The 16,474-nt window shown below is 41.5% G+C and overlaps 1 protein-coding gene across 7 annotated transcripts in view; it reads right to left on the bottom strand.

Annotated features, from left to right (window-relative positions):
* TBCCD1 (TBCC domain containing 1) overlaps positions 1–14,559 on the bottom strand; it is a 35,403-nt gene extending 20,844 nt beyond the window's left edge. For 2 of the 7 annotated variants that reach the window (XM_070406620.1, XM_070406619.1), the window contains exons 1-3: positions 11,219–11,771; positions 7,984–8,139; positions 1,862–2,228 (exon numbers count right to left, since the gene is read on the bottom strand). In XM_070406620.1, the coding sequence (XP_070262721.1) occupies positions 1,862–2,228; positions 7,984–8,139; positions 11,219–11,650 (955 nt within the window). In that variant the 5' untranslated portion in view covers positions 11,651–11,771. Of the gene's footprint in view, positions 1–1,861; positions 2,229–7,983; positions 8,140–11,218; positions 11,776–13,461; positions 13,869–14,033; positions 14,231–14,488 lie in introns of those variants that run through there. The other 5 variants (XM_070406622.1, XM_070406623.1, XM_070406624.1 and 2 more) reach the window with 5 other exon arrangements.
* Between the last annotated feature and the right edge of the window lie 1,915 nt (positions 14,560–16,474).

The following is a 16,474-nucleotide window of genomic DNA, read 5'->3' as shown; positions in this document are numbered from 1 at the left end:
TAAAATAATTCTTATTACCTTATATTAGATAAATAATACATGGTTGTTATAGAAAAATTTTAAATACTAGTGGCAAAAAAAGATAAAAATTACTTGTTAACCTACTATGTACCATTGTTAATATCCTATATAATAAAGAGGTAATATGCAAATTGACTGTCACGCCCCCACACAAGATGGCTGGCAGGGGAGGGCAGTTGTGGCAATCAGGCCAGCAGAGGAGGGCAGTTAGGGGGGACCAGGCCAGCAGGGGAGAGCAGTTAGGGGGTGACCAGGCCTGCAGGCGGGCAGTTGGGGCGACCGGGCCGGCAGGAGAGGGCAGTTGGGGGGGGGACCAGGCCTGCAGGGGAGGGCAGTTAGGGGCAACCAGGTCGGCAGGGGAGGGCAGTTAGGGGTGACCGGGCAGGCAGGGGAGGGCAGTTGGAGGGGACCAGGCCTGCAGGGGAGGGCAGTTAGGGGTAACCATGCCAGCAGGGGAGGGCAGTTAGGGGCGACCAGGCCGGCAGGGGAGGGCAGTTAGGGGCGACCAGGCTGGTAGGGGAGGGCAGTTGGGGGGGACCAGGCCTGTAGGGGAGGGCAATTGGGGGAGACCAGGCCGGCAGGGGAGGGCAGTTGGGGGCAACCGGGCCAGCAGTGGAGCAGTTAGGCATCAATCTGGGTGGCAGGGGGGTGGTTAGGTGGTGATCAGGCTGGCAGGCAGAAGCGATTAGGGGCAATCAGGCAGGCAGGCAGGTGAGTGGTTGGGAGCCAGCAGTCCTGGATTGTGAGAGGGATGTCCGACTGTGGGATCGGGCCTAAACCGGCAGTCGGACATCCCCCAAGGGGTCCCAGATTGGAGAGGGTGCAGGCTGGGCTGAGGGACATCCCCCTGCCAGTGCACGAATGTCGTGCACCGGGTCTCTAGTTTTAGTATAATCCTAAGAGGTTAGATATCCTTTTTTTCTACTAGTTCCTACTCTAACATTTAAAAATTTATTTGCATCTATATTCTTTTATCAACATTAAGAATTATGTAATATCTTCTATGTATTTATGAGAGACTTACATATCTGAGAGTCTTTGATTTCATACTAAAGCAATAGCTCAGTTGAATAGAATTCTTAGATCACTATGTTTTTGCTCAAGGTTCTGTAGTTGTTGATCAACCATTTTTTGCATTATAAAAATTTGACACAAAACTGATTTTTTTCTTACATTTGTTGCAAAGAACCTATTTTCTCTTTATCTTTAAAATTCAGAGATTATGAAAGTATATTCTAGGTGTTTTTTTCATTAATTTTGTCTGACATTTGCCTGAATATAGGCACCTACTTCTCTTAAAACTTATACCTGGGCCCCAGTAAGTCACATGGAACCTGAACCTATCCCTTTAACCATTGCTGGACTATTGAGAATAGATAACTAATGCAACCACAGCCAGATTCTATGATAAATTTAAATTTCCAATTTAGAGATATCTAGTTTGCTTGTGTCTGTGGAGCTAGAAAGGACCTGAGGTTGTATAACTGTGGAATGGCCAAATTCTGCTGTGGTGCATAATAGGAATACCTGAAGCAAATGAGCCTATGAGAATGAGAGGAAGAAAGAGTCAAAAAGAGAAAAGCAGAGCAAAAAGAGAACTAACTGAAGTTGGAGTTTCTGTTAACTGAAGTCAAAATGACCTGGACTAATAAATCCTCTGAGACTACTACTGCCTTGAGAGAAAAAGGCATATATACAGAAGAAAAATGCTCCCCTTTTCACTTCTATAGTAGCAATATTTTATAGGTCTTCTACGGAAGATGTGTGATCATTAATATCAGAAAACACTAGGTTCTCTAAGTTGTTATTCAAATTTAATATAGATTAGAGTATTAAATACCTTGGTTAGCCCAAGCCAATTTCTTTCCAGACTTGAGGCAAGCAGAGGTACCAAATGGATTCCCAGTCAAACAGGCTCTCAACCAGGCTTCCAGCTTGTAGAAAGAAAAGGTCTTAGAGATCTTTGAGAAGCCACTTTCTGCATGTAGTGGTTGCCACAGTGCAAGCTCATGAAGTGGGTATATCTTCCTGGTTCTCCTCACTGCACCTTCAATAAGAAAGCTGAGTGCCACCACAGCTTCTCTAGAGACCAGACTACTATTAGTCGAATGAGATGACGCAGTGAGTTGTTCTGGATCTAAAAGCAGCTCAAGTAGATCTGACAGATGATCATAGACAAACGTTTGGTGACTGTAATCATTCCAGTTCTAAAAAACATTTAAAAAACAAAACACTCTTAACAGAATAAAGAGATTCTATTAAGACCTGAAACTTTTATACTTTAATTATTTCGTATTTCTACTTTGCCTCATCCCCAACAAAGAATTTCAGGTGTCAAATAAACCTTATAAGATTTTGTGTGTGTATGTGATAGGTATAAACAGATTCTCTCTCCACCCTAGCCAATTCAAAATACTAATAGCTAACCCTTAGTGTGTGCCAAGCACTAGGTGTTACACAAAGTTTGACATATTTAATCCTAACAATGATCTTAAAATAGCCCATTTTATAGATGAGAAAATAGAGATATAGAAAAGTTAAAAAGCTCTGGCTGGTATGGCTCAGTTGGCTGGAGCTATATACCCCATATACTAAAAGGTGACAAGTTCAATTCCAGTCAGAGCATATACCCAGGTTAAGAGTTCTATCTCTAGTTTAGGCACATGTGAGAGGCAACCGATCCATGTTTCTCTCTCACATCAACGTTTCTCTCCCTCCCTTCCTCTCTCTAAGATCAATGACAATTTTTTTAAAGGTTAAAACTCACCCAAGGTCACACAGCTAGTAAATACTCTAAAAGTTTCAGATCAAATATAAAAATAACCACCTTGAACATCCATTCAATGAAGCATTGGGTTTCTTCAGTTACCTGCTCAAATTACAAAATATTTTAAATTCCACTGGATGAAACAAGGCAACTAATCTTACAGTAACTAAATTTAAGAGAGGCTATAACTTTAGGAATAAGCTTTGAGTTAGCAGGTGTCCCAATGATGGGGCTTACTCCTTTGACAGATTTTTTTTCGAAATATGAGCAGTGTTAAGTGATGAATTATAAAAACTGAATAAGACATAGTTCCTGCTCTCAAGGAACTCAGAGTCTATGAGTGAAAAGACAATATAAAAAAAAAAATCATAACACAATGAGATAAGACTTGTAGCAATGATCTGTAAAGACGTTCTATGAGTATGAGAAAAATGAATTCCACTTGGGGAAAAAAAATCATAGTGGGTGCAGTGTGAATAGATTCTTGATTGATGTTGTTAGGCAAATAGACAAGGAAAAAGGCACTTGAGCATAGGAAACAGCATATGCCAAGGCCCATAGAAGTAAAATTACCTGCTGTGTTCAAAGAACTGGAAATAATTCTGGGTGAGGTAAAGAAAGCATGCTGGGAAGTGACAGCTTAAAAAAAAAAGTTAAAACAGTAGCCAAGACCAATCATGAAAGGCGTTGTATACTAGTAAAACACTAAGACATCTGGGCTTTATTTTGTGTGCCAAGGACTTAAACATATTTTCTCAATAGCTATACCTTTTTTTTTCCTTTTTCATAAACTCTCATTTGGATGCCAAAGGACATATCAAAGCAGGGCTATCCACAGCCTCACCTATTCTTCCTTCCTTTTGTTGCATCCCCCTCCCCCATAGTAGGCACTGTGGTGGTTCCATAGAGTACAATGCAAAAACGCCAATGACAATGAGAATTCACTGATGGAGTTTGTATAGAAGTGAGATATAATGCTTCTGCATTTGAGAAAATCCAGTATAGTGGGTAGACTGTAGACTAATAGCAGGGTGACAAAGTAGGACCTAATTATAGAAATTAAGGCCCCCCCCCAAAATGGCATTAAGGGCTATGTAAAAGGAAGAAAAGGGACAGACTTTTAAACAGTTATTTGGAGGCACAATCAGTAACACGATAACTAATGAGGTATGGGTGATGAGAGAGAAAATATGGGTGGCTGGTGGACTTTCACTGATATGGGGAATACAAATTAATTCAAGTAAAGGGTGATTGTACTCTAGGGACACACAATCATCTCTAAAACTGCAGTACAGGTAGATCTCATTTGAACTATAACTGGAAAGCCATCTTGAACCTGGTTCTCTCTCAGGGGCCAGTGTCTCTCTGCATGTCTGTTCCATTCTCTTCTTTTCCTCTGATTACCTCAGAGTTTCTAATCCCTCATAACTCCAGGTCAATCATGAATTTAATTGACTATTCTGGTCCCAATGCCACATGAGCTGTCAAGTGAAGCACCCATCACCAACTGGTTTTCTTTGATCCCTGGGGATACTGATTAGGCCAGGTCATCATTTCAAATCAGACCAATTTTAAATACATACAAGTGAATTGGCTACTCTAGTCAAGTGTCCATCCCTGGTCTAATCAGTTCTTGGGAGAGGTCACAATACAGCACAAACTGGAATCACCATTTACTGGTGCTACTACGCAACAAACCTCAAGCTCATATATTACTGAATTCTCACAGCCATTAAGAAATAGGCATTAAAACCAAGATGGCGGCATAGGTAAACACTGGAGATTGCTGCCTCGCACAACCACTTCAAAAATACAACTAAAAGACGGAACAGACATCATCCAGAACCACAGGAAGGCTGGCTGACTGGAAATTCTACAACTAGAAGGAAAGAGAAAAGCATACCAAGACTCAGAGGAGGTGCGGTGCAGAAGTAAAATACAGAGGTACAGAGGCGCATGCGGAGAGGGCTGGTGGCTGAGGACATGGTTGTCTTTTTCAATCGGGAGGGAGCCTCAAGCTCTGAGCTCCAGTCCCGGGCGAGTCTCTGGGGACCCAGACTCATACGGGAGAAACTGGACTGTCTGGCATCGGTCGGAACTCGAGGGCAGCTTTCTCTTGGGGGTGTTTGCAGTGATTGCCGGGACACTGAGAAGCAGGGCCTCTGAGGGCAGGATTGAGAGCAGCCATAACTGCTCGCTCCACCCTGTTGATCCCCTGGGACCCCACCCCGCCCAAGCCGTGCATGGAGCCTTTTGCATATGAAAGGCCTGGCCCTTTGCAATCTGATAATTACCTAACAAACTGCAGCTGGCCCAAGGCCCCAGGGCAACTTGCATTGCATCACAGCTGGCTTCTGCTGGATAGCCTCAGGCAGAGGCTAGATTAGCACCTCCTTTGCGATCCAGGAGCCAGTGTGCCCAGTGGTCAGAGTGGGACCATCCAGACTGCAGCTTCTCGGATCCATAAAGGACACACTCAGGGGGCAGACCCAGTGAGCACCAAAGCCCCACTGAAGCAAGTCTTGCCCCGGAGGGGTGTCTCCAGCACAGAAGTTCACCCACTGCAGACACAGCTGATTCTCACAGTCAATTGGCCTGGAGATCAATCCCTTCCAGTGTTACCTAAAACAATCAAGGCTTAACTACAACAAGACTGCACAAAGCCCACAAGGGGGTGCACCAAGAGTGTCTACCTCAGGTAATTGGGGAGGCTGAGCCACTGGGCCCTATAGGACACCTAACACACAAAGCCACTATATCAACACAGGGAAGCATAAAAAAATGCAGAGACAAAGAAACAAGACACAAATGACAGAAATGGAGGAAAGCAAACTACTGGATATAGAGTTCAAAACCACACTTTTAAGGTTTTTCAAGAACTTTCTAGAAACCGCCAATAAACTTAATGAGACCCTCAAGAAATCTAGTGAGACCCTCGAGGTTGTGAAAAAAGAACAACTAGAAATTAAGCATACACTGACTGAAATAAAGAATATTATACAGACTCCCAACAGCAGACTAGAGGATCGCAAGAATCAAGTCAAAGGTTTGAAATACAAAGAAGCAAAAAACACCCAACCGGAAAAGCAAAATGAAAAAAGAATCCAAAAATACGAAGATAGCGTAAGGAGCCTCTGGGACAGCTTCAAGCGCACCAACATCCGAATTATAGGGGTGCCAGAAGAAGAGAGAGAGCAAGATATTGAAAACCTATTTGAAGAAATAATGACAGAAAACTTCCCCTACCTGGTGAAAGAAATAGACTTACAAGTCCAGGAAGCGCAGAGAACCCCAAACAAAAGGAATCCAAAGAGGACCATACCAAGACACATCATAATTAAAATGCCAAGAGCAAAAGACAAAGAGACAATCTTAAAAGCAGCAAGAGAAAGACAGTCAGTTACCTACATGGGAGTACCCATACGACTCTCATCTGATTTCTCAACAGAAACTATGCAGGCCAGAAGGGAGTGGCAAGAAATATTCAAAATGATGAATGCCAAGAACCTACAACCAAGATTACTTTATCCAGCAAAGCTATCATTCAGAATTGAAGGTCAGATAAAGTGCTTCACAGATAAGGAAAGCTAAAGGAGTGCATCACCACCAAACCAGTATTATATGAAATGCTGAAAGGTATCCTGTAAGAAGGGGAAGAAGAAAAAGGTAAAGATACAAATTATGAACAACAAATACACATCTATCAACAAGTGAATCTAAAAACCAAGTGAATAAATAATCTGATGAACAGAATAAACTGGTGATTATAATAGAATCAGGGGCATAGAAAGGGAGGGGACTGACTATTCTTGGGGGGGAAAGGGGTGTGGGGAATGCGGGAAGAGACTGAACAAAATCATGCACCTATGGATGAGGACAGTGGGCGGGGGGTGAGGACGGAGGGTGGGGTGGGAACCAGGTGAAGGGGAGCTATGGGGGGAAAAGGAGGAACAACTGTAATAATCTGAACAATAAAGATTTAATTAAAAAAAAGAAAAGAAATAGGCATTATCATCCCCACTTGGAGAAGAGAAGCCTAGAAAAATAAACTGAATTGCCTAAAATCATGTGATATTAAGTGGCAGAGCCAGATTTTAATGCAGGCTACCTTAGTTCAAAACACCATCTCTAAATGCTGCTCATTCAGCAGGAACTATGTTTGGCATCTCTAAGGTGTGGAAATAGCAGGCAATGGTTGGCATCTCTAATACATCTGGACTTGCTCATTCTGAATTTAAAGTAGAGATAGGGCATCTATGTCCAGAGAGAAATCTAGAATGGAGAAAAACTTAGGACCATTGAGATATATGAAATCATGGGAAGAAAAAGAATTATGCTGAATAACTATGTTGAATGAGAAAACAAAATTTGCAGCATCTTAAGCAACAAAGGCTTCTAAGGGCCAGAGGGAAAGAGGCTCATGAAAAGTGAGAAGAAGCAGAAGCAGAACCAGGAGGCAATACTATCATGGAATATAAGGGTGAACAGATTTCTTCGAAAAAGGAGATTAAAGAGCCTGCACATGATAAAAATATTGAGATCTACACTTAAGGTTCTAAAAAATACTTTTACATAAACAGATAAAAACATATTTTTATAAAAACATAAAGAATAAGATTTTCTAAAACTCAAAATGTGAGGCAGTTAACCATTTGTACGCCATAAGCATCTGTAAATGCAAGCAGCGGATCTTTTTTAATTAAATTCAAAATATCGTGGCAGTTAACTGGTTAAATTTAACTTCTAGGATATCACATCACAAATAATTACTTAAACATGCTGAGCTTAAGTATATTTAAGCATATTACCTAAACATAAGATATTTTTAGAAAATTTTTCAGTAGATTTCAACAGACTATGTAAACACTCCACCTTTTTATTTATCTTTAGTCAAATAAGCAGATTCAAATTAACATTTGCGAAAATGGGAATGCTAATGAGAGTACAGTGAATGATATGCCTGAAAAACATGTGATTTTTGTGTCAATGGAGGAACTGAAGTCACTTCTCTATTTTAAGATTGCACACCTTGATTTTATTTTATAATTTGGAAAGAAAAAGTGAAAAACAAAACAAAACAAGCCAGAAAATCAGTGGCTTTTATAAGTAATCACAACAAAATTTTTAATGAAGGCAAACAATCTCTCTTACAAACAATCTCCCTTTCAGAGAAAGACACCGAAATAGAACAGTACCTTATTATGACAACTGGATTTTTCAGTCAGGTCAGGAGATTGAGATCTGTTTCTGGGACTAGGCCACTCTTCTCCAATCAAAGATGTCCTCAGGGAGACTTTATTTAACTGTTGTATGTATAAGAAGAGCAGAAATTGTAGGGTGTCCACTGAAAGCTGTCCAAGAAAATAAATGATGAACACAGGTCCTAAAACCATATCAATCACTAGGTTTACAACTAAACAGACATAGTAAAAAAATTCACAACAGGTTGCTGATCCTAGGAAGACAAATGTATATAGAAACATTGCTAGCATTTGCTATGTATGTCTCTCATACACAGACGTAGCAGTTTCTAAAGCTAATTAAGCTGGAGTCACCTTCTTGGAAAGCTGTGTAGCATCTATGGCCACAGACATTTTCTCCCAAAACTTATGAAGAAGAATGAAATACATACTTTTTAAAAGTATAGTATTGCAGAATTTTAAAATTACAGTTAAAAAAACACCTTAGCAAAATGGATAAATAGATCGATCGATAGATGAGACAAAGGAAGACACAGAGGTCAGTTTAACTAAGGCTCACATACAGACTTATTAAGTAAGAAAGTTTAGGATATCAGTGCAACACCTAAAACTGTGTGTAATCTTTTTGTGTATGTATATTTTGTAGGGAGCAGGCCTCAGGTTTTCATCAAATTCTTAAAGGGATGTTTGCTTGACTTAAAAAAGCAACAAGGGCCGGTCTTATAGATGTTTATAAGTGATTTCTTATTTGAAGGATGTGGTTTGAAACTCAAGTTTTGAAGCTCAGGATTATCCTAGTATATGCATTTCCATACACACACAGGGGAGGCAAAAAAGGAAAGTAATACACCTGGCTAAAAATACTTATGTTTACCCTGATTCCCAACCTGGCTAAAAGTTGCTATTGCTAAGGAACTGAAGAAAAATCGATATAAGAGAGACACATTGAATGGTTGCCTCCCGCACAAACCTGGACCTGGAAGCGAACCTGCAACCCAGGTATGTGCCCTTGACAGAGACCCTTCAGTGCATGGTGACACTCTAACCACTTAGTAACACCGGCCAGGGCAAACATTTTTTATTTTCCTAATTAAATTATCTGAGATAATTGTAGATTCACATGCAGTTGTAAGAACTCAAAGAGAAATCCCATGTATACTTTACCCAGTTTCCCATCTTGCAAAACTACAGTGATAGTCAAGATACAGAATATTTCCACCAACACAGAATCCCTCATGTTGCCCTTTTATAGCCATACCCACTTCTCTCTCACTCTCACTCCCACTTCCTTAATCCCTGACAACCACTTATTTGTTCTCTATCTCTATAATTCTATCATTTCAAAAATATTATATAAACAGAATCATATAGTATATAAACTTGGGGGACTGGCTTTTTTAAATGAGCATAAATCCCTAACTTTTATTCTTTCATATATCTGCCTCCCCAGCGGACTACCAGTTCCTTCTCTTTTTCATTTTTATATTCCTAATAAGAATAGAATGTGGCACATAGTAAGCACTCAAAAAATTTGGAGTTTTTATTTATCTCTGTATCTACAATATCTTCTACTGGGGCTAGCATATAGTAGGCACTAAATAAATGTTTGATTAATGATTAATCGTAATGCCCCTCTTGGTTGCTTGCCAAACTTTTTTTCAATCCCTCAAAACCTTGCTTATATATTATCCCATGTGGCAAAGACTGGCTAGATGCTAATACCTTTTCTTTTCTTCCTGGGCACACAATTAGATGGCATTTCCCAGTCTACTTTCAAGCCTCCCCAAAACTCTCCCCCCAAAAAAGTAAAAATAGAAGAGAAAGACTGTGAGGTCCCAGTGGGCAAGGATGTGGCAACTTGTATTATATTTGCAACTGTTCACTTCCCTATCCTGCAAGAGGCTTATATGAACCTTGGGATTTTCCTTACTTCCTGTGAGGTAGTTTACTTTCCCCCTTCACTGATTTTAGGAATGGACATAAGACAAAACTATAGCCAATGGAATGGAAGTAGTCATAGTTTATGTTACACATGAGTTTCCTCCTGCTTTGTTGCTCTTCCCTCTGTCGCAAGAATTGAAGAGCTACCCAGAAGCTGTTTTTTCAGCGTGGGTCCTCAAATAAGAACAGAGAGCCAAGCCACAGCCTGGAAGAGATCCATAGCTAAGTTGTAGTCTACATGTAAAATAAGCAAGGGAAAAAAAACACCTTTGTTACTGTAAGCCACTAGAATGCCATTTTTGCTTGTTTGTTTTTAACTACAGCAAAGCTGACTAATATAATAGTGGCTCCAAAAGATAGAAGAAGCCTGGGTCCCTGAGTCATTGCTTGGACAACAAAAGCCTAGAGATGCTGTGTTGCATAAATGAGAGATAAACTGTTATTGTGCAAGCCACTGAAATGCTGGATTGCTTGCTACTGTAACTAGCACATTCTGATTAATATACTTTCTCTGTGAAGTCCTTCCTGATCACCAGCATCAATCATTCTCTTCTCTATTCTATTTCTGTATGTTATGTACACTTTTAATTATTGTACATTTTACACTATTAAATAGCACTTTTTACACACCAGCTTTCCCTACTAGTCCATGAGCTCCATGAAGCCATGAAAGCAGAGATGCTGTCCTAATCTTTGAATTCCAGCACATAGCAGATGTTTACTTTAAAAGTCAGGTGGTTCATAAGCACTCATTGACCTCAAAATACTTTTTTTAAAAGATGTTTTTATTGATTTCAGAGAGAGGAAGGGAGAAGGAAAGAGAGAGAGAAACATCAATGATGAGAGAGAATCATTGATCAGCTGCCTCCTACACATTCCACACTGGGGATGGAGCCCCAACCCAGGCATGTGACTGGGAATCGAACTGTGACCTCCTGGTTTATGGGTTGACGCTCAACCACTGAGCCACACCAACCGGGCAACCTTTTCAAGTCAATGAAAGTATTTCCCTCTTTCAATTACAGGGTTCCTGTAACATTGCTTTGGAAGCAGGTGAATAAGGATTGCTAACTAGGACTAATTCATTAAGTACTGCCAAAGTGGTTTTTGAAAATTTCAAAAACCCAAGGGGCGCTTTGGGATTACAACGATCATTAACCTAAAACCACATACTACACAGCTAGTGTATACATTAAAAATTTAAAAATAAAATATTTTAATTTAAAAATTAAAAGTTGAAAAGTTTATTTTCCAAAGTAATTAAGCACACATACATATAAAGCCATACCTGATTTCTCTGCCTTTCAACTTCATCCTCAGATGTGCAGTTGGACAGAATCTCAGACCATTCCAGGCGCTCTTCCGGTGTCTTCACTGCAAGACTATCAAATATTTCAAAGTAAAGCCACGCCAGATCCTTAGCCAACTGCAGCTTCCCACATGCAATGTGCCTCCAGGTTGACCAGTACAGGCGTGGGTAAGCTCCCTCTGTGGCCCGGGTTCGCACATAGGTGGAAATCTTCCTGAGGTAGTGAAGACTGAACTTGGATGGAGGAGGGACCTGTAAGGCACCCACTATAAAGGGTTCTGCTTTCACCCAGAGGAGAACTCTGGACTGATCCATATTATCTCTAAGGACATCTGTGTAAAAAGGCTTCTTTGCATACCTAGGAAACAAAATTTCTTCACAAATTGACTTGAAACAAAACTCCTTATACATTTTTTATAAGGTGACCCCTCCCCTGAACTGTTTTTAAATGTACTCTATCATTTTAAAAAGCAGATTTAGATCATCAATCAAGAGCAGCATGGATTTATTTCAGTTCTCATTACAATCTATTTGAACAAGAAAAATATTGTGATAAAACAAAATTATTTTATTTGAATTGTTCAAAGTGGTTGTTTTAGGAAGAGTGTATAAATGCGTAAGGTATGAGTTGGAAGAAAAGAAGAAATGGGAAAAAGAGTCATCCTTTCACAAGAAATCTTGCTCTACCCTGAAGGGGAACACTAGTCAAAATTAAGGGAATAAAACTTCAGAGTCAAATCACTTACACAGAGAAGCATCGATTAGACTGTCAAACCTCAGAGGGAAGGTAGGGGAGGGTGGAGGTAAGGGGGAGAGATCAACCAAAGGACTTGAATGCATGTATATAAGCCTAACCAATGGACACAGATAACAGGGGGGTGAGGGCATGTGTGGGGGGAGGGGAATGGGGGGATAAGGACACATATGTAATACCTTAATCAATAAAAAAATTAAAAAAAAGAAATCACTTACACATAAGGATGGTTGGTTAAAGATTTGAATGTGTTAGCTGACCATAAGCTCAATATGAAGCACTAACACAAAATGGCACACAAGAATGCTCATGTAAATGTAGGTTGCTAAAATAGATCAAGGAGAGTTAAAGCTATTCTCGGTAAAAGGTATAACCTATCATGTTCAGGTGCAAGATGTATAGGTTTTGTTTGTTGTTTCTTTGTTATAATAACAATATATAATTTTTATAGGTTATTTATAAAGTTTCCAAAAATAGAAAAGGAGAAAATCATCCACAGTCCCACCACCAAACAGAAACTTGTTAATATTTTACTGTACTCATTTTTCTGTTTTTCTACATAGACTGGATGTTAATTTTGAATTTTCATAGTTGTGATAACACCATGTACATAATTCCAAATTACTTTAAAAGCTTCATAACACTCTAAATAAATGTACACCAACTCTTGTTTTTAGACATTTAGTAGGTTTAAATCTTTTCAAAAAAACAAGATAGGCAAAATATTGATCTCTGTTAAAGATGGGTCATGAGCACATGGGGGTCATTTACCTAATTTACTGTTGTGTATGTTAAAAATTTCCATTATAAAAAGTTTAAATATTTTCACTGCCATAAATAATGCTACAATACCACCTGTCTGCATTAGGATTATTTCCCAAAGAAAATTTTCCGATGTGCATTTGTGAAATGAAGTAACTGACATTTCTGAAGCTCCTGACATACAGTTCCATTGCTTTCCCAAATGATTGTATCAAGTTGTACCCTCACTTGGCCCACGGCATTCTCTTCACTGAGTACTCTTTGCACTAAGTAACATCACTTTAAAAAACCTTCCTTGCCAAAACCGGTTTGGCTCAGTGGATAGAGCGTAGGCCTGCGGACTGAAAGGTCCCAGGTTCGATTCCGGTCAAGGGCATGTACCTGGGTTGCGGGCACATCCCCAGTGGGGAGTGTGCAGGAGGCAGCTGATCGATGTTTCTCTCTCGTCGATGTTTCTAACTCTCTATCTCTCTCCCTTCCTCTCTGTAGAAAATCAATAAAATATATTTAAAAAATAAAAATAAAAAAATAAATAAAAAACCTTCCTTATGTAACTGATGAAAAAAGTTTTATTATTATATTTTGCATTTGATTCTAAGAAAATTGTGCTTCTTTGGGGAATTATCTGTTCAAAAAATAACTGACATCAATTGATTGCTTACTATGTACCAGCTAGACAGCATGCTAAGTATTTTTCGCACTTCACCTGTTTTCATCTTCACAACCACTTGGAGATTCGGATGACTATCCCATTTTTAGATGGAAAAAAAAATGGAGGCTTAGCAAAGTTAAGGGACGTATCCAAGTCACATACTTAAATTGGCACAAGTCCTGGATTACAATTCAAGTCTGTCTGACTGGAGAACCGTGTTGCTTACAGTTGTACTTTAAGAACCCAGTTTTGGGGAAATCTCTGAAAAACGGAAGTGGAGCCAGAAGAGAAATACCAGAATGAATGGCTTTAGATGCGAGGCCATATAAAGCCATGTTCCACGTGAAGGAACATGGGAGCTGGAACCCGAGGGAAGGGCGTGAGAGGGTAAAAGGGCAGCTGTTTTCGCAGATGGGAATGGTCTGGCCTCGTTCTGAATAAAACCAGACCGTGAAAGTTCCGTGGGGAAGACAGCTCCCCGCCCCCCCCCCCGCCCCCCCAATGGAGACAAGGTGCTCTGTGAGGTTCTGCGCTCGTGTCTCAAGTGTGCAGATCCTGGAGATGAACTCTCTATATCAAGTCCGGGCCTCGAGAGGGCTAAGTTCGTAAACATCAACCGTCATTACCATTGTTATTACTCATCAAAGCGGGCTGACTCTTCCAGCAGCGATGGCCTGCCCACAGCTCTGCGGGGCAACGGAGAACCAGAGAGCGGCGGGTCTGACCCCAGGTCCCAGCACCCAGGCGGCGCATTAGCCTCCGACAAACATAAACTGGGGCTCTTTCCCGCTTCAAAAACTACCCCCGGGCGCGCGGGGATTAGGGCTATTCAGGTGGGGAGATCAGAGGGTGGCCCGGGGCGGTCCTCCGGAGGCTTCGCCGTCACCTCGGACGCCGTCCGGGGCTGGACGCTGCGTGGGCCGCCCGAGCGCTCCAGCCACACTTCAGGACAGAGAAGACCCCGCTGACCGGGTCCGTGGCCGACCGAGACCTGCTGATTCGCGAAGGCAGCCTCCCCTTTGGGGGCCTGAAGCGTAACAGACCCCCGTTCCCTCCCCGGCGCCGATCCACGCGCCGTTACCTGCACAGGCGGGCTCCGCTCCGCCGCACCTCCCTGCGCCGCCGCGCCCGCCGGCCGACCGGCCCTCCCCTCGCCCGCCGCCGCGCACACCGCGCAAGCGCGAGGCCTCTCACCACCGAGAAGCGGAGGACCGTATTGCTAGAGCGGCCGACCGCTGCTCAGAGGTCAGGAAAATTTGGCGGAGGCTAGTAAGCTCTCTGGATTCTGCGCCCCGGAGCCATACCCGCGGCCGCTTTCTGTTATCGAGCCTTTCCACTCAGGGGACTAGGACGTTCTCTGTTGCCCCACAGAACTGTGGGCAGGCAACAGCTGCTGGAAAGGTCAGCACGCTCTGATCAGTAATAATAACAACGATCATGACAGTTTACATGTCAGAGTGCTTACTCTATGGACACTGTGTAAAGCACCTTTTATGGGTATTATCTCGGTTTCCCCAAGAACCCTTTGGGTTAAGTACATTTATTTTATTGACGAGAAAACTAGGGAGTAGAGGAGTGACAGTAATACACCCCTAAGGTCACACAAGACTCCAGCCAAGATACAAACCCAGGTCTTCATGAAGCTGTTTTGGATTCCACCCAGCAGTAGACATCACTCCTTCTTTTAAACCTCCATTTCATGATTTTTAGCAATTTTCTACTTTCGTAGTTCGTTTATGGTCTCTCTAAGTGTGGAAGATACAACGGTAAAAAAAAAAAAAAAATGCATTTAGTATGTAGCCTTTTATGTAGCCTTTCTCCCCTAGTAGGCATCTTCCTGAAGGCATAACCTTATCTTTCTCTTAACTCTGCCTGAGTCAAGGAGTAAAGTGCAGGCTGCACCACTAGTAGCTCAGTGACCTTGAGCAGATTCTCTCTAGGCCTTTGTTTTCTGCAACAGCAATTATTTGTTGAGCACCACTGTGTGTCTGGCATAGTGCTAGGCACTGGGATTATAGTAGTGAACAAAACAGGTAAGGTCCTTGTTTCCTTGGAGTGCATATTTTAATAGGGAGAATAGATAATACATATTAAGGAAATCTGTGTTTAAAAAGGAGTCACCCATATTAGGATCTTAGGGAAGAGGGTTTCAGGAAGAGAGAACAGCTAGAACAAAGGCCCTAGGCAGGAATGAGCTTGGTGTTTTAAAAAAAGATAAAAGGAAACCAGTTTTGCTGGAACATGGTAAGGAGTATACTGACTGAGGGTACACAGATCATCATAGGTTTCCTTTGAAAAAATTTTTCCAGCATTGAGACATAATAAGGTTTTATAATTTACCATAAAGAGTTGGGATTTTATTCTAAGTGCAATGAAAAGCGATTTGAGGCCTCTGAGCAAGGGAATGATATGATCTGGTATGTTTGTAAGAAATCATGGCGGTGGGGTGGGCAGGCGGGAAAAGAAATATGAAAAGTGGAGGCAGGGAGACTAATTAGGAGGCCCTGACCAGGTGAGGGATAATGTGACTTAGCCCAGAGAGGTAGTGGAAAGTAGAGGAGAGATTCGAGTTATAGTTTAAAGGTAAACATTTGGATAGGGGATGCAACACAGGAATTAAGGAACACAGAGTTTTCCTTGCAACTAACTGGTGAACAACTAGGTGGTGCATTTACTGAGAGGAGTAAAAAGTAGGCGGGTGTATGGGTGGGTGGGATCAGAGTTCTTATAACAAATAATAGTTATTCACTGAGTGCCTGGTTACTTTGTGCCAGACGGTTTAAAGATTCTCTCCTATTAAAATGGTAAAAAGATGTAAATAATCAAGCTTAGGCTCAGACTGGCGGGTAAGGGCTGTGGGTTTCTCATCGCTAAATGGTGGTGGAAGTTGAATCCTAAATTCAGTCTGTCCACGGCCTCTTCTCAGTGAAACCAGGACCATTTTCTCCTGGGCTGTCAGGAGAAGGTAAAATAAGATCTGCTAAACCAGACATTCGAAGGACCATTGGCTTGGAGTGGACTGTCCCCGACCCTAACGCACTTCTCCCTGCGCCTCGCATCCAGCGAG

The sequence above is a fragment of the Myotis yumanensis genome, unplaced genomic scaffold (genome assembly GCF_028538775.1).
Source record: "Myotis yumanensis isolate MYYU_CA2020_CCGP unplaced genomic scaffold, mMyoYum1.0.hap1 SCAF_2, whole genome shotgun sequence".
NCBI classification, from domain to species: domain Eukaryota; kingdom Metazoa; phylum Chordata; class Mammalia; order Chiroptera; family Vespertilionidae; genus Myotis; species Myotis yumanensis.
Note: the sequence above shows the minus strand (reverse complement) of the source record. Positions and strands in the feature narration are given on the sequence as shown.